Source organism: Varroa destructor, unplaced genomic scaffold (genome assembly GCF_002443255.2).
Source record: "Varroa destructor unplaced genomic scaffold, Vdes_3.0 BEIS01000005.1, whole genome shotgun sequence".
In the NCBI taxonomy this organism is placed as follows: Eukaryota; Metazoa; Arthropoda; class Arachnida; order Mesostigmata; family Varroidae; genus Varroa; species Varroa destructor.
Genome location: NW_019211458.1, coordinates 7,919,696 through 7,944,362, shown reverse-complemented (window position 1 = coordinate 7,944,362; position 24,667 = coordinate 7,919,696). Strand labels below are relative to the sequence as shown.

Here is a 24,667-nt window from a genome sequence, read left to right as displayed (position 1 = left end):
CCAACACAGCCAAAACCAGCAAATGTAAACTCTGCAGGATTTTCGTCACATGAACAAAAAAATTAATTTTGATTTCTCGACTGCGTGTGCAAATATTTGACCTTATTAACCTGCACGCGTTACTCCACAGAGGATTTACACAACAACTTCAAGGAGTCATGCGTATTATAAACGTTGTTACTAATGAGGCTTATGTCATTTGCAAATCACCACACATTCATGAAGCTCTAAGTACCTATAAAACTGATAAAATGGACATAAGACCTCGACAAAAAAAAGAATTGAATGAAAAAAATACAAAATGGAATTTTTGTCATTAAATCAGGCTCTTGAATTGTGCAAATAATGAGTAATCCTTGTCGCGATATCTCAAGGGCGCTTAATTTGTGCAAAACGCGGTAGGCGCTTGTTCAAATATTGCCGCGTGCGGTCCCTGTTCTTTTTCGTAGTCACCGTTTGAATGTAGCGCTGTCTTTTCAAAACAATGCGTTCATCCACTGTGTTGTTGTACATATTTTGGCTGTCTGGCAATCGAGTGTGAGTGTTGAAGAGTCGCATGCCGCCGGTGTTCAAGCTATACAATTTAGTTAATATAGGTGCGAATCGGTGGAAGCAACAGCTATCGGTAGTGCCGTGCGCGTATAGAGAAATCAGTGCATTCGACAGTTCGGATTAATCAACGGCGAAGGTACGCTAGCTGAAAATGCTGATCAAAGTGAAGACTCTAACCGGAAAGGAAATCGAGATTGACATCGAGCCCACGGACAAAGTTGAACGTATCAAGGAGCGGGTTGAAGAAAAAGAAGGCATTCCGCCGGCCCAGCAACGACTCATCTTTTCTGGCAAACAGATGAATGATGACAAAACTGCGAGTGATTATAAGGTGACCGGCGGATCGGTCCTGCATCTCGTTCTGGCCCTGCGGGGAGGTGCCGCATCCCCTCCGTTTGAACAGCTGCACCGTCAGGATACTGGCCAGTAATTGCCACCCTCAATAGTTTCCTTATCCATGTAACCGTACAGTTTACCATCACATCAATAATGTGCACCGCATACGAAATTCGATATGCGAGTCATCTTTACATGATATTCATAAAAAATGATCTAGATAGATAGACGCTCGATTCTATGTGACCGTCGAAATATTTAAATAACCTTCTTTTGAGTTTTGGGAACCAGGAAAACGTGATGGTAACTGTTAAATAAGTTGGTTTGCTGAGGAGCTGACTTAGGTTGGACGAGGTGGATTAAAGTCCCTAGGAGAAGCACACACAAAAGGGCTGGAGAACCTAAGGTTAGTTTACTATTAAAAGGTATATAATGATAATGGCCCGGTACTGAGCAACTTTGTTTTGTGCGGTGAGGAGTCGTTCGACTTATCCATGTCGACATGTAGTACTGTATAGGCGAACCCTGCGGTAGCGCAAAGTGAAACTAAAAAATGCACCTACAATAGTTTGTATACAAACAGGTTGTTTTTAACGAAGAGGCTAGAAGGGTGACATTCGAAAGAACGAACTAAGCAGCTGAAAACTCTGCTTTACTCTGTATATGTGCGTGTGTTCTGTCCATCATCTGTCATACCAAAAAATACAGAGTCTTGATCTGAAGGCGCGTTGTAGATTTTATGAGAAGTTACTGACCTGCTTTGGCAGGCAACATTTTCGTTACGGTAGCGCCGCGAGGATTGTTGTAAATGTCAAATGGTTACCTGGAAACCGCTCGGAAACAAACGAAAAATACGCAAGCGCAAATGTTTTTCCAGTTGAAAAGTGAGAGCAAAAAGGAATCTTATCTTTGCGCCAATTTTTTTGTCTGGCCTTGAAGGATCCATGCATGTGAAGGATCGTTAATGTAACTGAAATGTAAACACTTTGAACAATAAATTATGACTGATAGCTAACTACAGAGAAACCTTGGCTTTTCTTTTTGAATGTGTCTTGGATTGCCCGAAATAGTAGATATGGTTTAAATAATCGTTTACACATATAGTGACGCGTAATTTATTTAAAAAGGCAATGTTTACGATATGTGTACTGTAGGAAGTGCCTGAATTTTTTTGTACTAAGTTGCTAACACAAAATAAATCTTTACGTTTTTGAATTGTGTTTTTTCAAGATACAACACCTTAACTTGAATACTAAGTTATAGACCTGGTTGGGAACTATGGATTTTGCCGTACGATATCGAGCGTGACAAACTAACATCTGATAGCACCGCGATTAAACTCGATTATACATTGCGTATTCAAACCCGTGCTTATCACAATATGTGGGATTTCATTTTAAAGCGTATTTTTTCGTAGCTTCCAAGTAGGTTAGCACCAAGCAAGTTTCCAATATGTATACATTTGCATATGTGAAAAGCGTATTTGTCAGATGGCCCTTCATACCCATATTTTATTATGAATACTATTACAGGAACTGAAAAATAAGCTATCATTTGTGTTAAGTAGTTTAAAACATTAGTAAGAACGCAGAAACGCAATTCGTTCGTAACATACTGCAAAAGTCGTCTGTTATATTGTTGTTCTATTACTGATGCTTTATGGAAGGTGTTAGAAAATTCGCAGAGTAGAAGCACCAAAGAGGATTTTCTTGAATTCGTTGAGCCAATCAAATCTGAATACTGAAAAGCACTTCCGGTAAACTGGGGATTGAATTAAAGCTGCAAATTTTCGAGAGCACATGCTAACCGAAGCAGGATTATCTAAAATTGTTTGCTATATTTTTTTTATTTGTGGATAAGACCAGATCGTAGCTTAGATATTTTTTGTTTATACTTTTATGCAGCTAAACGTCGTTTATATGTAGTTGTTTTATCACCACTATCCTTAGCAGAATTATAGTGTCTGTAAGGTTGGTAGTTTCCTTCGTATAATAGGGCGTTCTGCATTATTATTGAAGGTTTTCTTCTCTGAGTAAATTTTACGAATTTTTAAAAACTGTATATAGTATAGTATATAGACATGATGCATTTAAAATCTTGCGCTCGCTATTATTATTATTCAAACTTTTGTAAGACAATTTGTGAATACACAAGTATGACTTCTCTAGCGTAGAAGTTTGGAGACTGAAGTCACAATGTAGCAAAAGCAAAGCATGATGATAAACGCGATGTGTATTACACCACGTCTATCATCACTTGTCTTTTTACAACAGGTATCAGATCCCAGATGCAAACCTTGTGTTTTCTGCCTCGGATAACGTTAATCTATTGTCTTTAATGCTCTTATGAGCTCCCTGTACTACGCAGTGTAACTAGGCTAACGATCGATATACTACACCGTCATTTTGTCATTCCACCAATCACTAAGTGACGCGGCGCAAAGGGATGTTCTATACATGCACTACTTTCTGATAACACGAATCTTTACGACCATCAAAAATAACTGATTTTTCGATATGTGGATTACACAGTTTGTTTAAACATCTGTTGCCTGTATTATGTTTGATGTAGTTGTTTAGTCATATGAGCATGCGTGTTGCTCGTGAATGCTGTCAGGGGATCGTGCTCTGGCCTAGAAAGAATGAGGAAATTTACCAATGCTGACAGACGAATAGGCAAAAGAAAATATTCAGCAATTCATTTCTCTGATTCCCGCTGTGTTCGTTTGCTTATAAATTTTTTTTCTTTTTTTTATTGACGAGTTTAAGGTGGTAACAGCAGCAACTTATTATATCTCTGAGATCTCAAGGAGAACTAACTTGGGTTAGATTGTAAAACTTTTTGAATTAAGTCCTTAACGTTGCGGTAGCCGTTTTTCAACAAATAAATTCAGTATCATATGAGCTGCGTGGGTGAAGCCACTGAGGAACAATATACAGTCTCCCCTCTCTCTCTCTCTCTCTCTCTCTCTCTATATATATATATATATATATATATATTTACCCTTAAAATAAAGGGCAATTTGAAACTCTCATAGAATGATTCTTTTAATTTTAATTTTATTTTTAATTGATCAATGACCAACACCGTAATCGGCCGATTTCTTTGAGCCTTCTGAAGTCACTGATTTTTATTTAGTAATATGACATGGACGACCGAGCCAAGGCTATTTATGTGAATTAAGATCTACCCAGTAATCGATAAAAAAATATATTTTCTTTTGTAAAAAAGCATTTACTGTCAACATTAACTTAGTCTTGCATGTAAACTAATTATTGACCTTATAGGGTTGATTCTGATCGTTGTTACGGTCATCGCTTCATCATCCCTTGCGCCTGTACTAATACTTTCCAGGGTGTTTGTGCTTTTAATGCCTTATGTACGCGCAGAACGTTTTAAAAACGTTGGGTTTTTAAAGGGTGTCCTGACCCCATATTTTTCTGTAAAAAACAATCGATAATTCATAAAAAAACTGATCTGCCAAGAAATTAGTAATTATGGGCGAGATTCTTGTATCAATTATGAATTCGCCTGGGTCACCGCCGTAACGCTGTTGTTTTTGTATTCAATCAAATAATGCTGCGCTTATAAAAATATATCAATGTTACCGAACGAATAAATGTACAGATGCATCTTCGTTCATCTCTTAAGTTGTGATGTCACGTTGACTGACACGGCTAGACTAGACTTCTAACCGTTTTTGTTTAGCAGACGTATCTATCGTCAAGCCTGATGACAACCCTCATTTCGCTATGGGAAGAATTTTATTATAAGATTTATAATAGAAGGTCGTAGAAAAGTAAATTTCTTGTCTTTATATTTTTCTCGCTTTTTGATTCAATACTTACTTTTTATACATTTATTATTCCTCAAAGGACGACACAAATGATGACATTCTGGCGCCATCAGTTTTGTCGCAATTACAGTTGGACGTCCGGTTATAAACGGGAGAAGTGTGTGGAGATATGGTATAATTTAAATATCCGATAATCACAGAAAAAATTAAACTGTATGTTTATATATTTAAAGAAGAATAATAGTGTTGATGAAAAATATTTAAGAAAAAGTAGTAACAATTTAAATTTCTTTTCTTTTTGTTAGTAAAAACGGCCGTTGTAGAAACCATTTAGTGGCGGAAGATCTATAAACGTTTGTTCGTGGCACCATCGAGCAATAAAATGACTATTGGTGAACGACACAACTTTAATAGGGTTTTAGCATTATAATTATCTTCATCAATCCATTATGGGCAACCGAAATAGCAGTATATGTGAAAGCCCCATATAAGCACAACAACGGAAATTTTTAGTTTCTTTCTGCAAGATAGACGAAAATAAGGAAACAAAGCAAACGGGGAATGTCGCTACCATATAATAATTACACCTGCTAAGAGCTTCTTTTAGCATAGCTTATGCATTGTTTCTGTTAAAGCTGCAGCAGTTACGCGAGCATTTAGTAACTTTGTGAGTCAGTTTATGACACTCCATTTAACTCAGTTGGATATCATAGTATAAGTGGAGCACTATGATTTGTAATTCGTATGGCCTTTCCAAAGGTTGAATAATTAATAATTATTTGTAGAAGCACCGCCTTGTGTGAAGGAATATTATGGGCGGGTTTGAAGGAGTGCGTTCCAGGAGATCCAGGAGAAGCGGTACACGTTGGAGTGCGTTGTGTTACCTGTTCTTTTTTGCGCCGATTTTTTCCTCTATTGAAGCCACCCGCTCTGAGCATTGCAGGTACGCATCTCGGCATTGGCTGCAATTGATCACCGCTCTAATTGCAGGTTTGCTTGAATGGGGGTCGATGTCCCGGATATACGCGTTTGGCCCCTTAGGATCTGGATACATGAAACAAAGACGCTGTTGGGACTAGAGGTCGGGGACGAGGTCGAAGCGTATTAGTGCCCTTTGTGGTACACCTTTCGTAATGCTTGGAAGTCTACCCGCTGCAGCAAAGAACTGATTGCAGTTTCAAGCTAACCTCGCGGGACGGTACGAAAAGGCTGTGGATGATCGGACAACCTTGGCATATATTTATATGCCAATATTTATAGGCATACTATATTTATAGTAAAGGTTGGCATTCGCAGGCGAATGTCATCGAAGGCTTAGACGTTTAGCATTTAGGGTGAACTAGATCGTATGACGGACATATAATACCAACACGAATGCAATACATGCTCTACATCTCCTTGTCGATATACCACAGTTAGTTAAATATATGTAGATGAAGCCACCGGTGTGCTGTAATTCGTAAATAGTTTGAGCAGTAGCCTCTGAAGGTTACCACTTGAGCTGTTCTATAGTACAAGGACTATGTTTCGATTCCTGTTGCGTTCATTCCGAGATACTTGTAACGAAACTTAGTAATTTCACTAGGAAATGTTTGTTGTATTTTATACAATGCGCATTAAGATATTAGTCAGGTGGCTTCTTAGTCAATGCATTTTAAAATCATTCATTATGAATAACCTTTTCGTCCTTCGAATAATATGTATGTCGAACATGCAGCAAGTACAAGTAAACCATTTACTTCCTGATCATGCCCGATATTTTCTCATGAATTTTAATCTGTTCGTATCTGATCTCTCCATCTGGGTTTGGTCTAATAACAGGTTATAGGGCAAACTGATTCCTCAACCTAGTGGGAAGTACAAAACATATACTGTAGGAAAAGCTGATTAAAAAAAAAAACAATAAAAAAACTGCCTCACAAAGCACGTTTAAAATTCATTCGTCAACGTCGAATGGTACGATACCCGTCTGTCAACATAGCAGAGGAACTAAAATAACAGTACGCTATGTATCACCTACCTTTAAATTCGAGGTAATTTTCTAAATTAGCCTAACGTTTAGCGGCATCGGGCATGGTAAATCCAGGCGTGCTCGCTCGTTTTATTGACTTGATAGAAGTTTAAGCACAGGACACGATCTAAAGAACACGTAGATCGTTATTTCCGCAGTATTTCAGACTGCTAAAGCATATAGTCAACGTTGTCTTATTTCACTTCGTCACTGCTGTTATTTGCAATTTTTTAGCAAAGTTCCCCAGTATGCTGCCTATATATACAATAGGTCGATGTTCTTTATAACTTTAAATTTATTCCTACTAGTCCATAATGGTAGCAAAAAGCCCATTATTCATGCATCGTGCTACTCTAATATTATCTCGAAAATCTTGTGTTTTCTCTGTTCGAGACAGATTTAATAATATGATGCGTTATGTGTATTTTTATCGGAGATTGATCTTTCTTTGATGATAACTCTGATAATCCGTGATATGAGGATAGCCTACTGCGACACCAAGGCATACAGTTTTGTTTAGCCACCGTGTAAGGCTGTTGACAATTGTGTGTCATTAGACAGGCAGGCTGTAACAAGACAATGACAGTGAATCCACCACATTCGGACACGTTTATCGTTACATGCGTGATGTCTTTCACATCAGTGCAATGTCAATGGCGCATTAAGTTATTACAAGTGATGTAGTAATTGAGAAAGTGAAATGGCATACGACGATTACGCCGATTTAGCTGAACACTTCAAGTTAATATTCTTTCCTCACGAGCGATGCTGGCTAAATCCGAAAAACACGCTCGTTTGCTTTTGGTCCCTTTTTCGGAGATACAAAAGGAGCCTTGTGGTTACACGGATAGTACACGATTGGAATTTCATTGAATATTATGTGAATCTGTTAGAATATAACGTTTATACATCAAACCAGTCGTCTTAGAACGGCGCGAGGCATGCGGTTTAAGACGTCCAGCACGTGCCGTGCGCTATTAATATTATGGTAGTTGTCATTTATAATTTTTAAGAAGGATGGAAAGCGTAGAAGTGCATCTACCCATTAAGCGAACGATAAGAAATTCATCTACCCTTACTATGTATGTTTGTTGAAAAATCATCTGTGTACCAGAATAAAACATCTGCGCGCATTTTGTGCATCAAGGCTCTCTGCCTCTTGATTTTTTGAACTTGTGCCCCTGCATCCTTTTTTCAGCAATTTTCGATTACTACGTGTTTGGCATTCTTTTTATAGCAGCATTTACCTGACGTATAGAGACATATCTGGATGTCGGAATCCGTTTTTTGTCTGCATTATTTAGTTATAATGAAGCATTATGCCCGGAAGCGTAGGTTTTTAGTGTAATATTGTTTGCTCATCTGGGTTGTTTCTAATTGACAATTATATGAATAAAAGCTAACGGTCCTTACTATAGAGATCCGTTTGTCCAACAAGGGTAAATGTTTCAGGTATCTGTTTTTATAATTGATTCAAAGGAAATTGTAGTGATGGGACGACGTGATATAGCTAAAACTTGTCGTGTTTTAGTTGTAACACACAGCTTTAAATAAATAGAAGTTCTAAGTGTAACTTGAATGGAGTGGATATAGCAACATATTGGTTGATTACATGTTATCCGTTTCAATTTCATTTAAAGCCGAGCAGCTTTATGGGACAGAATGAAAAATACAAAAGCAGGATCCAACACAATGATATAATGTTCAGTGCTGAGGGCATAATCTATATCTGATCTTTCCTCTTTCTGCTTTTTGCTAAGCTGTTTGTTACAATATGCACTCTATATTCTGCAGATGAAAGTAGTCCAGCTAGATCACGATATGATTTGAGGAGTCAAACTGGGGGTCGGAGTACATTGACATGATGCACGTATCCAGCAAGATATAAATTTGAAGCGGCTTCTGTATATAATGCCTACTCTTCGAAGTACGTGAGTCTCTAAATATATACCAGCCACGTCACAAAGCGTTATCGTCGTCAGCAGAAATAAATTTATCACAGACTTGTAGGCATATATGTTTACATACACACGCAATTGTTCACGCTTCGCGACGAGCATTTCAAGAACATGATAAATGGCCCGACTTCAGGGGCGCAAATAAGGCTGTAAGGAAAACTTTTTTCTCTTCGCTGTCCCTCGCTTTTCTGTGATAACGTATCGTCGTATCATGTGTGTGTTTCTATATTTGTATTTATATGTCTGTAACATTTCGACTTGCTTATCCCTTGGCCGCACAGTTACATGTTGTATGGACAGGTACGAAGCCAAGAAGCAGGTAGTCTCTGTAGTTTACAAACTCCGTCCCTTAAGTAACAACCCAGATCCAAAGCCGTGGCTGATGATATATGATTGCACCGACGTCTGCTCTAATCTAGTCATTGCAGTAAACAGTAAAGGGTAGATAAAACTAGTGTAGTAGTTTTGCTCACGTTTGTTTTTATTTGCTGTTTCGACTCCGATTGTAGTTGAGCTGTTGTCCTGATGACGGTTCCCAGGTATATCGCTGGCGCCATTCAGGACCGGCGCTCCGGTCTTCTTCAGAAAACTCAGGATTATTAACGGACCATCACAAAAGCGGGCGCTGAATTGTTGTTTGTTGATATCATAATCACCTGGTATTTCTTCATACTTCGCGACGCTGTGCTGCATGATAATCCATGACAACGTTGTTTATGATGATGCTGACAACGATGTTCATGATTGCAGCAGCGGTCGTGGTAATAATCGTACACAGTAGAGGCGGGTGAACAACGGCGCCACCGCGTAAGGCGAGCTGCACGGGTTCACAACATCGGAGTAACGCACCGCGTATCGTGGGCCATGGTCAAAGCGGACTTGCTCCGACAGGTAATTTTACCGCACTTAACCTGCTGCCATAGCTGCAGCTGCTGCTTTTGAAAGCATCATCAGAAGCAACAGTATGCTTGCCTAGTCGTAGAATGTGGTCGAGTCCGATAGTAGTTTTATTAGTAATAACGAAATGATGATGAGGATGTTCAAAAAAACAACTGTACGGCCAACATAGGCTTGGAGGGTAGGAAGCAGCGGGAATCTGATCACCCTAATAGTTATCAATTACGACGACTGTCGCAATTATGGTACCAGTGAGAGCAACACCATTCTAATTTATCATCGCTCCTTTTTCGAGGATTCCGTTTTGTCATACGATCTACGTTTGATCTCAATCTAATATTTATTTTTAGACTAGACACGAGGTGGATATTAAATCATTACCCGTGATAAAGCTGCATGGCCCTCAAGCAGTAATTAAATTAGGTTTAATATCAATAGTTCAGGTGTCGTTGGCAATGTTACGTACCATAACAGAAAAGACATCATCGACAACGATGATTAGTGACACCCTTCGGATCTACTCAACTGTTAATTGTTTTAGGCTTGCGTCTGAAGACGACACAAGAACATTTACCCGCTTTTCTTTAACACTTGATACGGTTAGTTTTTAGAAGGCGGCGTATCAGGCACTGCAGTTAGATCTATATATGCAGGGATAAGAAAATTTTCGTTTTTTATTTGACCACCTCAATTTTACAGGCTCGTTGTGATTATCATCACCGTTGTTGCTCCAAGTGCTATCTGCTGTAGAAATTGGTTGTTCCGTGATACGGTGTAATGTCTTTTACATATCTTTAGATCAGTCCCTAAATGTAAACATAACCATGTCGTACCATAGGGTGAATGCATGCAATGAAACAAGAGAAAGGAAAGCAGAATCTGTGTAAAAACTCCGTACGAGAAGTTTCAGGAGTAGAGTGACGGCGGTCATGATACCGCTATGTAGCTGAGCGACGTACTCAGAATAGTTTCAATCTTGTCACTCATCGCATCTTGGTTATCCATGACAATCCTGTGTCTATCAGCTGCCCTTAAATTGCATCGCAAGTTTTCATAGGTTTCTCAATTTATCTACTATATAAAACATGTGTCTATTATTGCTAAATATTGCTAGATTCTGAAGTCTAGATTGATGTTGCATGATAATCCTCAAGTTATTTCGTTATTTAAGTTACTAAAACAGGGTGGCAAATTACAACAACGCGATTCAATCATACAGACGACTTCCAATGACTATTACTTATTAAAAACCTAAGTTATTTATATTGGCAGCATGTAGTTGTTGTTGAAAAATGTTTTACGACCCCATTGGCATAACATAATCGTCAAACTAAACAATATCGCGGACAAGGTAATTATTAAATTAGCTTCGGAGATCGGTATGCATATTGTTGCAGTTACTTTTCGCCTTTCGAACAAACTTCAATATGTAGGTGTGTTAGTATTTGAATAGTTCAAGACGCGGTTTAACACTTCGCAACGAAATTTAATGAGAACTTCTGATAGATGAATTATTATTTTTGACCTAACTAGCTCGCTACTAAATGTTTATGAAGTATCGTCCTCGTTGAACGACTGACTTGTTTGAACTAGATTTTTAGTCCCTATAACTCCATTTTCGTCGTATTCAACTATATTTTATGGGGCTATATGCGTCAACGACATAGACCTCTGCAACGAATATTTGGAAAATCTTGTGGGTTCGTAATAATAATAATAATGCATTCATTGTTGTGAGCCCACTAAGTAAGCCACTAAGTAAATAAAAGATATTAGTACATCCGCTAAAAGTACTCATTTTTTTTTATTGCCTTGGCAACAGTTTCTCTTGACGTTCGCGCTAAGTATATCTCAGTTCATTGTATATAAACACATCCTTATTCGTTTCATGTAAGCAAGATAGTTAGCACCCAGGAAAGGAAATATCATCAAAGGCAAGAAGCTTACCAACCCGTCATTCAAAATGCATTTATATAATCCATATTTATATTGGGAGCATACGTTTAATAGGTATTTTTGCTAGAAATAATTTTTCTGTCCATTCTGTCTATGTTGCTACTGGCTACGAGACATTAAAAGCATCTCACAAAAATGAAAGTTTATTTTTTTTATGACAAGTAAGTTTATGGCGTTTAAGCATATTGAAGCATTTAAACGGGAATCGATTTGTTTTTTGCTATGCTTGCAAGTTGATAAGCACTAAGAACAGCTTATTTGTGTCATGATGTTTACCAATCGTCCTTAAGTTAATGGTGGATGAGATCAGCGATTCAGTTTCCTTTGGTCCGTTCTTGTCGTTATTGTTGGCCGAAAATGGGTCATCATGATTAATAGTATGACGCCTTTTTGTTACCTACGTGTCGCTGTTATAATTAAGATTTATATATCAGTTAAAAAAAAAATAATTGAGCGGGCGTATCATTAGGTTCGCGTGTAAGCGTCAGAAAAAGAAAAACTCTATTCTAGATCTTCAACGTCTCAAGTTTCATGTCGGGTGTTGCGGCTTAGTATTACTTCAGGCAGCTGGCCCTCAGCACGAAATAATGTGTGACCACGCCTGGTTTAGAGCCTAGAACTTCACACCTTTAAAATTAAAAAGGCAGGTTGCTCCACCAAAGGCACTGCATAAACAAAGTTGAATTCTTTCATTTATCAATTTATTTTTGTAGAACAATAAAGCACAAAAAGTTATAATAGTAATAATAACCGCTAGAAGTAAGCAAGGTTGTCATAAAAAAGAAATGCTAATAAAGTCTAGGGTCAATATTTCTTTTTTTAAAGTTGGGCACGCTTATATATGACATTCTTTCCTTGTGCAGGTTAAATAAAATTTATTTTAAAAACTTTCAATGTACGCATTAAATAGCACTTAAGCTTGAGAAATTTCAAACAATGCTCCTTTTTATATATTACAAAATGATTTGTTATGGACCTTTTGTTATGCGATCGGGCTTATGAAATATTGCAAAAATCCACCTAGTATTTTTTGTCGTGTGTTCTAAAGTAAGACTCATGCCAACTGACCGCCTTTTCGTGCTTTTTTCACTATTGAGAACAGCAACAACCAAGGCTTATTCAAAAGTTCCGATATACCTCTAGAATTGTTGTTGTAAACAAAGATAAAGACCCTTAAGCCTAACACATTTATCCTAAATACGTTTACTTTGGATCAGATTTAACGCAATCAAAGTTTACGTTTCATACCTATATCCCCGCGGTACGCAAATTCGTTGATGATCACTGCAGACAATTCGTGCGTTGTTAAATATATAATAAGGATATTATAGCGGAGGATCTGATACCTATCTTTCGCCAACATCAGAGAAACTTATTCAAGAATGGCTGAGCGATAGTGACGTTCGGCAGTTATAATAGAATTGGGAGATCAACGTTTCGGTGTAACTTCATGCACAAATGCCCAGCCAACTGATGATTGTTGTATAATCGAGCGGGGACTCCGTTGTGGCAAACGTCGTAAACGTAGATAGAGAAAGGCGGTAGGGTTTGTGAATTTCTTAGTTGTCGAATAAATAGAATATAATCTTATTTTATATATATATATATATACATATATATGTGTTAACTCCCTTTCCATGGAAGGGATGCCAAATACGATACTAAACCATTATTTGAGAGCTATTTATTACATGTGGATATGTATGTCACACAGACATCAATGTAGCTTATATACATATACCTATCTCATCTACACCAATTTGTAGTTGTTTCTCGTATTCATCACGGATCAACCCATCATTATTACGGACTGGTTATGGAACTGCAAATATCATAATCCTTACAAATTGCAGAGAACTTATATCTGAGTATGTCTTGACATGAGTCATGATACGAGTCTTGACAATGTGTAGTAAATTTTTCATCCGACGGTGCGAATTTAAAGCAGAGGTATTTTGGCGTGTAGAAATCAGGCTGTTAAAATAAGTTTCTAATAAACTTTTCTAAAGTTTGAGTGGGTGATTGTGTTTAGGAGAAAGGAGTATAAATATTGTCAAGGCTTCGATTAAACGAAAATCAGTGTTCCAATAGATGTTCACAGGTACATCGCCGAAAAACACATTAGATACGACCGCGGAAGCAGTAACACGGTTGCCCTCCACATGCAAAATCGTCAAATTATTGTGGATAAAGCTAAATTATATTTTAGATGAATTTGAATTAATACTTACTGAACGTATCTCAAAAAGATAGAAATTAGAGGCACAACAACTAATTCAAAAACTATCATTACGTCACCACGAAACGGGAGCACCACGAAAGTCTGGTTCAGTGATGAACTTCCATCACGTCACGTTACGCTAGTCTAACCATATAGGCAATGTTCTAGCTCTTTCTTTTTCCTTTTCGCTAGTCTTTTTGTTGTTATTGTTTCGATCATCCACAGGCCTATAACACTTCACTCGATTGTGAACTTCAACTGCTTGACCTCTCGCACCCATGTCCATGTGCGATCCATTCGATACATTTGACGATTGAAAACATTTTTCCGATAAATATATATAGTAAAAAGTGGTGAGGAAAATTATATTAGTCTCGCGGCATTTCGACAGGGAAGAAGCAGATAGATGCTGTATCAAAACTACCTAGTGTAATGCAGTAGATACCCAGTAATACCAAAATACAGTAAATACAAAGCTACCAGTTGCAATAATAATACTGAGAAATGATATGGCGGAGGTTTACGTGGGGTCTTTCTTTCCTCCTTTGCATGGTTATGATGAGACAAACAAATCTGCAACAATCTTTTTCGTCTTACAATCTATCAAGTTATCGCTACTGGGTAGATGCTCCTAGTATTTTTCCAAATCGCAATTAGTAAGCAAATTGTTATTTACCGGATTTATTGTCATATATTTATGGCACCTCCACCATCTGAGCTTGCTGTTACCTGCAACCGCACTCTGAAGAAACTTGATTGATGAACCATTGATTTGTTCGAATTCATCGAAGTTTGCGGCGTTCATGACTAGCAGTAGTCGCCAACTGGCCACGCTTAGAGACCTTTTTTCTTTCTACAAACGTGGTAAACGACGCCGACGGGTAGATTGACACCACCTAGATAGTCAATGTTTTATTGCATCTAGCAAGACGTGCACACGGACTGACACTCATCGTAGTGAATACAAAAATCAAAGCTGGCGTAATATAAGCTAGCTAAAAATAATTTATCATCTGATTCCCGTTTTTTCTTTGCAAAGGAATCCGCGAAGGGATTGAAACATTCCAAATATTTCATATTTTTGTCCTGATGATTGGCATAGGAAAAAAACCAAACATCTGTGCTTGCCATTTGTTGCTATAGCCAGCATTGTACTTTTTTGCCTTTATATTGCCCCTTAAATATTTCAAAATGCCTACAGAGGTCTTGCCATCACAGCATGATCAAGAGCTTACCATTTTTTCGCTCTGCCGATTCTATCTCATGTTCGAAGTCTGCTAAAAGCACTAACTCTGCTTGGTTAATAAAGGTCTAGTTATCAAATAGGAAAAAGTTATTTCTATTTATGAACTCACTGTGCAAACTTTTTGCGCTGAGGGGGGTCGACCACTAAAATAATGCACCGCAGATGCCAACCGTGTCCTATTCCAACGCTCTAACCTGGAACTGCGGACTAATAGTTCTGGCTATGAGAAGATAGGGCAGACGAACCTAGCAGCCGTAGCAGATACTTCCATTGAAAGAAGAGACAAAAGTATCTTTTCAATAAGAGGAATAACGCAAGCAGCATCAAATAATAGTTCTGTCTTAAAACGGCAGAAGGCAACTATTGAAAAACAGGCCAAAGCTTTGTGAAAATGAGCTGAATGGGACTATAGATGCGTACAACTCGTTTCATTACTTACTATTTTTGATATCAAACAGGCACTATAACTTATGCTGTGCAAGCAAAAATAACTAGCTCTGTAATCGTTTAACAATGAAAACATTAGAACCTATGATCGCTGACCATTGTGCTCAGGTCTATGTAAAGCTATTCGAAGTTATCTCACAAAATTGACAGGAATGTCGACATCAACCTGCTATTTTATCTCAGTAAAATAATAATAATAATAATAATAATAACAATATGAGGTAATAACTCCATTAAGATGGTTGCTCTGATTTGAATGCCTTTACATGACAAAGTAGAGACGTACCAACTACACGCATCTACCGATACCCTGTAAATGCAACAAATCAACAATTTGTTTTTCTGCACTGATGTATGTATTAACATCTTCATAATCACATACATAGATATTAATAACAAGCTCTTTTAAAACATTATGCTCCAGCTTGAAAAAGGAACATATTATAATATAATAATCGACAACACCAACTTAGTAATAAATATGCCTCGATGGAATTATTGTTTATTACGAGTTAAACTTTAGCTGATAAATATTTAGCTAAAATTTACCTTGCTATAGTCTTGAAGTTACAGTAGCACCTCGTTCTGTTTCACGGAGTTTCAATTGTTTCCTTTCAAATCTAATGCTTACAACATACACAACCGAACGGAGTTCAAAAACGTCCACTTTTCAAATTAATACTACACGTTAGCGGTTTAGTAAACTGCGGCAATTAAAATAGCTTTGCTAGACGGCGTTAGGTATTTTTCATCGGATGGCGTCCTACTGCCTAGACGTTCCGAGATGCCTCTTGATGAACAAATCTGTTCGTCAAGAGGCATAAGTACTGAAACACTAGTTTATCAAGTTGGTATTTTATTATATACTACCAGTTGGTCCGGCTTGCTAAGGCAAGCAGTCGCAGCATTGGTATCTCTTGTGTCAACGATCTCTGTCTGCCCATAACGTTAAGATTGAAAAACCCGTAATCCATGCCCATAAACCAGTTTTTGGCATCTTATCTGTCCCGCGCAGCACATACGTACTGCATGGTAGTGTACAGGTCTACCATTTTGTTAGTAGACTAGCATTACATCACCTGTTTCGGGTTTAGATATTCGTATTGCAAGCATGTCCAAATGGTAGTGTAAACGTATGCTTAAATAGTTATCACACAGGCGAGTTTCTGCACATAAATTATCTGCCTGCATCATTTTAATGTGTAAGCGAACTACGGAATGTGAGACTAATACTTCAATTTTACTGGCCATCTGATCAACGATTTAGGTGTTTTCGCATAATGTCGTAGCTGAAAAGACGGCATCCTTAAATACTGAACTGGGCTGAAGACTGCACGCGAGCAATGATTACGTGAGACATGCACTACTTCCACTATCATTCGTCACCTGGATTCAATTAATGTTCGTAATGATCTTTTTCTATATGTTTCTGGCAAAGCGCATTGCAGCCAGGACGTGTACTTTTCAAGAACTCAAAGCTCTTTCTGTCATCCGAGTGCATTGTTTGTCTTCTTTGGTTTGTGCCAGTGGAGATCCAATACGATGGGTGTGGACCCTAAACGAAAAAAACGCTATTGGCGATGTTGCTCCTACAGCAAAGAAATCATTCCATTAACCCGGAAGATATCCTGATGAAGAACTGTGGCAAGCGGGTAGGCTTTACGTACATTACGTTGGATATCCGAAAGAAACCTGCAACACTCAACACAATCGTTTATGTCAACTGCGACCGTTTATTTGATCTGCGCAATGATACCGTTGAACTGGAAAACATGGCTGACACGCTCCAAGTCGCACTATGAACGCTGTCCAAAAAAATGGGTTTACTTCGTTACAAATAAGAAACTAGCACATACGAACAGAGAAAGTGAAAAGTATGGCTTTTTTTTTCGCGGAGGTCGCTACGACCGATAAGTACACCCGGGTATCACGGTACATCTGTATTACGTCAGTAAAGCACTAAACGACACTTAACGTCTCAAGTATTATTCAGAGAAACTTCCTACAATTCGTGTGAACATTCTCATATCGGAAGCGGCAAAGAACCAGCATAAAATAAAAGGGAATTCAGACCTAAAAGCATAGGGGGCTCTCGGGATTTTTGCGTGTAGGCGAATTTGTCTCGTGAAAGTTTCCAGCTTCTCATAGAACGTATGTCGCAAAAGACAGTAGCATCTACCAATAGTAATAAAACATCCTCGAAACTCCCTGTATTCCGGTATCCCTCCCTGTGTCAAGAAATGTTTGTATTTAATCTGGAAAAAATCATCGCAGCTCAAACGCATGGACAATTAAAAAAGTCATAAAATACCCTTTGTTGCGGTCAGAAAAGTTCAACCTCGATTCGCGGATCACTTTTTATTCATTGTTACTGATTCACAAATCGATTTGTGAAGTTTGGTTGGTTGCAGGCCAATGGAACAACAATATTGAGTCACAGGGGTGGAATATGAAACCCCACCATCGTTGACCCAAAAAGAGCAGTGACTGAGTTTCGCTACCCCTGATTTTGTCAGTTCGGCTTAGAACTCTGATCAACCTAAACCTGTTTATCTACATATACCTGCCTACTACCTAACGGTACTTTATTTACTTGTGAACCCCTATTGGAGTGTACAACTTCCACTTCAGCTAATGCTTTTCGATTTATGGAATAATGGGTTAATAATCAAATTTTTAATGCAGATCTTTTTAAGTGGTAGCTATGCTGTCTTCTGTAAAGATCAACTTGGTTTTGCCGGTGGAAGCGTGTGGATTTTAGTAAAATTTAAATTCCGCTGCGCGATGTGGCGACGCACACTTTTAAAATCAAATCGCTATTGATCTTCTGTGGAGTTATGAAACCCACGATCGTCTAATCTGTATGTACTGTTTCCCTACCGGATCCTCAAGTGATCATCAAAATAGCTTCGAGACGCTCTGTGGTGCACTCGATGATCTAGTGCAGGTTCCGGTAATACGTCAGCATTGCCACTGTGAATCAGGCCTCGCCAAATGGTACCGGATCCACGGTCGGAAACGAATATATTTTAACATCTTTTTGTATCACTAGTGGCTTCCTGGAACTAGTTAAGAGATAAAGGTGTGTTAGGAGTAGTACTGTCCTAGATCTTGTTTTTGATAAAATTTAATTATTTTATCACAATCCTCTATGCAGTTCAAATTTAGCAAAAGCCGCTTACGAATCGATCAGGCTTAATTTAAGGCTTGTGAACTGGCTACGGCTCCTTTTCCACTGCAATTCAGTTAACGCACAATATTCAGTTTTTTTTTTTTAAATATTCTCATATATAATATTAACTGGAGAATACTCTACGTCTGTCTGTCTGTCTGTCCGTCAACATGGAAAATCGGAATTTATACTGGTGACCTGCGAAGTTTCTTTCGTTACGCAAATAGACAATTAAATTCTCACGATGGAGCCTTTTCTCTGACCTAAAAGGACAGCGCGAATGTTAGTTGTATACTGACAAAGATATGTTTCGTATATGCAGCCAAGCGAAGCGACTTTTGATGCACCTTCGCAGGTGACGGCACAATATCGAAATTCTTTTTGCAAGACTCTGCGAGATCAGTCGCAAGCGCAGCCTTACCCCAAACAAAATATGGGCAATCTTCTACAGGGAAACCGCTTGTTCTCTCGCGCTGTACTAACTATTACCTTCACTCATAGTCTAGAGAATCATGTCGTCCTCTCACTGTTTCGCAAATCTATTCTGAGAGCGTCGGATTGATCGCCAACAAACAACAGACCTGTTATTCAGGACTGCAAACCCTGTTTCTTGACGAAAAAAAAAAATTGTTCATGCTGTTTAACATTTCCTGTCATCAAGCAAGCTGCTTAATACCACAAACATGGCTGTTAAGGAGAGCGGTCTACAAATATAAAAGTCGAAAAAATGCGTCACGACTGGCTTGTGTTTCTTCGATTCCTCGGTGGCGTTAGATAAGGTTAACTATTTATTTAGATGCCACAATCGAATCTGGATCCTAGGTTGCCTAATGCTGGTCGTATCTTACAGATCGAACCTCGATGGTTAAAATCGCGTATTCTATTCCAACCCGGCAGTCCATTCGGAATGCTTCATGGTCTCTATTTACGCCCTGTCTTTCCCTAAAACCTAGACGTGTGACTCCGTTACGGTCGGCAGGCAGACGAAATTACGAAATTTCATTGTAAATGTGGCGAAAACTGACTCCTGTAGTAATAATTGATCTTCAGGGTGTTTTCGGTGCCAAGCAGGCCTAACTCGAAATTATACAGTTATTAAACTACACCCGAATCAAGTGCAAAACATAGCAAACCGAAACAAGCAATTTTTGCTAAGCAATGTTCGCTTATTTTAATATGTGCAGGATAAATTTATAAAGCATGTTTATTGATGTTACGATATTTTTCGAAACCGAATAATTTTTTCTAGTACTTTAGTAGGCGGAATCTTGGAATGTCAATTTCACGGGAGTCAACATTGATTATCCGTTACGACGCTAAAAGGACCGCTAGTTATTTTGTAGGTATGGGTTACAGTTTTTAAGGTACGACGTTACGGCTATTTGAGTGTACAGTCATTGATTTAGATGATGAACTTTCGAAATCCATCCGTATATCAATGATAATCTATATAACAAGATAATGTAGGATCTGAAATGCATTTCCATATTGCATGCACCCAATTTAGTCAAGTGGTTCAAAGCAAAATCCAGCCAAGCTGTAAATTCCCCTTAAAAGTGCGATCCAAATTTGAGAGTTTCTAACCCTGTACTTTTATATCAATATCAGCATTTTACATTTACCTTTTTTTTTGAGTCCCGTTACAGTCTTGACGGTTACTAGCTTCTCTTATTATATTTAACTTGACAACATTTTTCGAGCACGCGAATGTGCTTTGTGAAAACATTTGATGAAAACGTGTGATGAAAATTAAGCAATCAGCTTTAAATCGAAGAAAATATGTTATGGTACTTTATGTATATTCATGCCTATGGGAACAGCAAACACGATAAGGATCCCAGTCATAGTCATTCATCACATTATTCTCGTTCCTTTGATACTGCAGGGGGTAACGTGTCTGCCTACCGAAGTTCAAGTGGATGCATAGGTTCGGATTCTGACACAGACACTTCGTTCCGTGGCTAGAGCGAACAGTGTGAAATAATACATCTCAACTCAACTAGGTCGCCGTATTGTACAACCTTCTACCATATATTTTCAACCGGCCTGTGGTAATAAAGGCCCGTAAAAAATGACATTCTTCATATATGTATGATCAATCAATCGAGCTCATTTATTCATCCCTGGCAGGATGCATTATAAATATACACATGTATGACACCTTAGTATACTAAGCTTTATTTACTAGCTTAAACACGGACCTGGTAAAAGCTAATATCCTAAAACGGTTCTTGAAAAGGGTACCTATGGTTTGCGAAGTTGTTTGTTTACGATTCGCTACTGATTGGCATTGTAAATTATACATCATGACACAATCGTTTCTCAGTTAGCTACTATGTCATCTAACTGATAAGCACGATACGGTTCATAAGGTTGCTTACGCCTAGTACAATAACAATATTCACTATGGAACCCCTGTGTTCTGCGTAGGTGATGGTGATAGTAGATCTATTAGAGCGATGAGGTTTCGTCTGTCATGCTCCTCAGTAGTTGATAGAACTAGGAACTGACTTCCGTCAATTTTCTATCCCATTTTGGCAGGCATACCCAGGATACCGGAGTTGGCGATAGGTTAAGATGGCATCGTCGCCCAGGAGGTTGATGGGTTGTCCGGTACAATTGTGAAGCTCTCTTGAGTAACGAGACTTTTTATATTCAAATGCTCGAGATTGACCAGTGTAAGATCATTCCCAGGTCGAGCTTACTCCGTAGGCGGCAACTAATGCAACTCTGAGGTTAAAAACTTGCAAAACAGTTGAAAGGAACAATCAATGATAGGCCGAATATTAAGGACGAAGTTATCAAGGCTTCTTTCTACGACGAAATCAGTAAAGCTAAGTAGGTAAATCGATTAACCTATCCCAGCAGCCTACCCAAGCGATATGGCGCGCCATAAATCGCAGCTTTGCCACTTATTCGAAGTCTCGCTGGCTCCATTTTTGTTAAGTTTATGGTTAATTTTGCGACATATATCTATAATAACAGACAAAAATAGATTGAGACCGTAGTGCTTGGTAGTAGACATATTCGAAGTCAATTAAAAGCATACTCGATGTGAAGCTTATGAGGGTGCTTCTGTTACGGGCCGTCTGACATTTAAAACGTTCCGCATTGATGAAGCCTAATCGACTGTTGGGGAGAGTAGATCATGTAGTGATGTACGGAACTTTTCGTCTGCTCGTAATGGATAATATAATCCGCTTATATATTCTCACCGGAGTCTTTTTCGAATTTCAGCCATTAAAATTAATTTACTGATTACTAATTAGGTTTTAGACTGTACATGATTTGGCTGTGGTCTATCGATTATGAGTATTTACTTGGTACGGGCGGAGCACCTGCTGCCCTAATTGCGTCTTCAAATAGCAATTCTTTCTACTCTAAATCAGCGTGACCTTTACACGCCAATGGCGACAATAAGCGTACTTCTGTTTATCTCGCTGTTGCCTTAGTCCATCGTTTGTAAGGCTATGATCCTTACTCTTACAGAAAGATTCGAGATGCAACGAGCGCGTGATTCCTCATAGCCAGGTCTTGAGGCTCGCTTGTTCAGCTGGGTATACTGGACGATGTAGGGCCTTCGAGGGACTGCAATTGCCAAGTAGCCATTTTGAATTCAAACACTACTTGTTTATCATCTCACAATACGAGAAAATAAAAGTGCTAGTTTAATGCCAACAACAGAAGCCAGCAACAAACAACTAAATACGATTAATAGGAAGAATATAGAATAAGCGATACATTCATTGAAAGCTATACTCTACCATGGCGGACATTATAAATGTATAATATTATGAAACATAGTTCGACCTTCGTTCGTAACGGAAACTGTTTGTGATGGAACGGGGGCATAGCATTCAATTCGATCGATAATACTATGCATTGATGAAGGAAGATGTTCATCAAAACTTTGTTGGGCATAAACGATGTACGACTATCGATATGACGAATGGAGCATGTGGCTGCAAGACGTTCAGCCAAAATTCATAGCTTCAGTATGCCGGTTATTAATAATACTTATTATAATTACTAACCGGACGGAATTGGGTGAACGACAGAACAAATCTCTAGGGTTGCCGTTCTATTGTTTTTGCTGCCGTTGACGTCCAACAGGTCAGTCCGAACTGGTGGAAGTAGTCAGCTGTCTGAAGTAATATAATATAATAACTTGAAGCATTTATCTGTCGAGATGAACGTCAGCCGGCCAACAGCGCCAGCCACAGATTTCGTGAAAAGGCATTACGTTAGAAACCATATAATAGGCTTTCTTGTTTACCGTCGTAACTCCTGAAAAATGAACGATGGCATAACGGACGTACGACATCTTTTTTAAGTTAATGAGGCATCTACTTAACGTTCCTTCGCAATGTCATAGTTCAGACCTCTCATCAACATACGACTTTGTTGCATATAGCATGCTCAACTGATTGTTATTTGCCTGTAGCAGACAAAAGGTCTAAGTCCACATAATAGGACAACAGCAAGTGAAGTATTCCGACAAGATTTCTATTTTCTCCTGCGTCGATGACGACTTAAGCAATTCCTCGCGATGCAATGAGAAGAAAATACCACTTTTTCGCTGAGCCTTTTGCGTAACGCTGCAGTAATAAATAATAGTTGTAATGCACAGGGCCTTGACTGGTCGTATATCGCTCATTCGCTATCGAATGGAAATACTCTTCAGTGAAGGTTGTTGAAATGTAATGATTCTTACGACCCTTTTCTTACGACCCACCGAAGTGATTTTTTTGACGTGATTGATGAAAAACGCCTCAAGTACATTTTAAGCAAACACGACTTGCTTAAATACGTTGTCATAGAGTACGATATCCAGATAATACGAATAGCGTGAACATGATTTCGCTTGCTGCGTTCTACAACCCGTAATATTATATTAGAAAATGGCATCTATTTATACGTTTTTTATCATTTGCCAGTCAACGATTCCAGCAGCTGTTTCTTTCAGGTTTCGACACGAGGTCCGAATCGTTCATTTCGGGTAGTCTCCGAATACTTTACGAGCCACATTTTTTTGAGCTATAAAAAGTAATCTTGTAACTTTTTTCTGCTCATTACCTCCAAATTACTCATATGTGAGCCTCTGCCCGGGCGAATATTCGAAGCAACGCCGTACAGCGTTATCGCGACATGCCACAAAAGGGTCGCTGCATGGTAGCTATGGAAAACGTTCAAAGATCTTTTGATAACGAGGATATTTATTACTAGTTAGAGCCAAAAATCTTTCTACGGTTATTAACAGAAAGCAAACAGCTACAACGGAATCGGCATAATCGAAAACTGTCGCGTCAAGACTCATTCACATGTTTTTTTCCCATTTGTTTGTTTATATGCAACTGTAAAAAAAAAAACGTATTCGTGGTGGTTGCGACATGTGATTTTCTGATACGGCGCCGATCCTAGCAGTCCACACTTAAAGGCTTCGTGTTCTGAACGTAATTAAAATATGTCATTGCTCTGGAAAGGCGTTAATTCGATCAGTGATCGACAATCTACAGAGATCCTTCTGCGACACTGCTAAAACGTAAGCGCGTTCTGACATTAAGCAGCAAGCTTACCGTGAATGTATCCCATTTTATTCCCGACGGCAAGGCCATCTAGAAATACGTCAAACAAGCGCAAAGATTGCACCCGAACACACGTTCCTTACGATGCTGTCCACTTCCGATGCAGAATTCCCGTCAGAATTCTCGCCATTGGCGGGCCAACGGAGACTTATATATACATATATATTATCGACTAGCCATTATATCTGTGTCGTTATAGCACTATTCTTTCTGAATTCTCTAATACCATATATGCATGGCTCCAATTATAGAAAAAAAAAGAGTACAAACAGTTATAATTACCGATGGAATACGCTAATATACATATGCTAAATTACCGGTTGAGTGAACGATAAATTGTTTTCACGAGCCTCGTTAGATACTTACATGAATTTAAGCCAATAGAGCTTTACCGGCAGAGAATACCTCTCTATATCTTGTGCGATGCAAAACACGCTCATATTAACTATGAGAAAGTATAATACAACCAAGAAAGAGCTGCAGGTTAGGT

General features: G+C 38.6%; 2 protein-coding genes across 3 annotated transcripts in view; both read left to right on the top strand.

Moving 5' to 3' along the window:
• Positions 1–24,667, top strand: part of LOC111251268 (uncharacterized) — a 47,957-nt gene that overhangs the window by 5,175 nt on the left and 18,115 nt on the right. The window contains exon 2 of one of the 2 annotated variants that reach the window (XM_086989788.1): positions 9,163–9,544. The exons of the other annotated variant lie outside the window; for it this stretch is intronic. The gene's annotated coding sequence lies outside the window, so the exon portion shown is untranslated. The remainder of the gene's footprint in view (positions 1–9,162; positions 9,545–24,667) is intronic. 2 annotated transcript variants of the gene reach the window in all.
• Positions 509–1,914, top strand: Nedd8 (Nedd8 ubiquitin like modifier). The gene has a single exon (XM_086989789.1). The coding sequence runs from the start codon at positions 704–706 to the stop codon at positions 980–982; it is 279 nt and encodes a 92-aa protein (XP_086845915.1). The 5' UTR covers positions 509–703; the 3' UTR covers positions 983–1,914.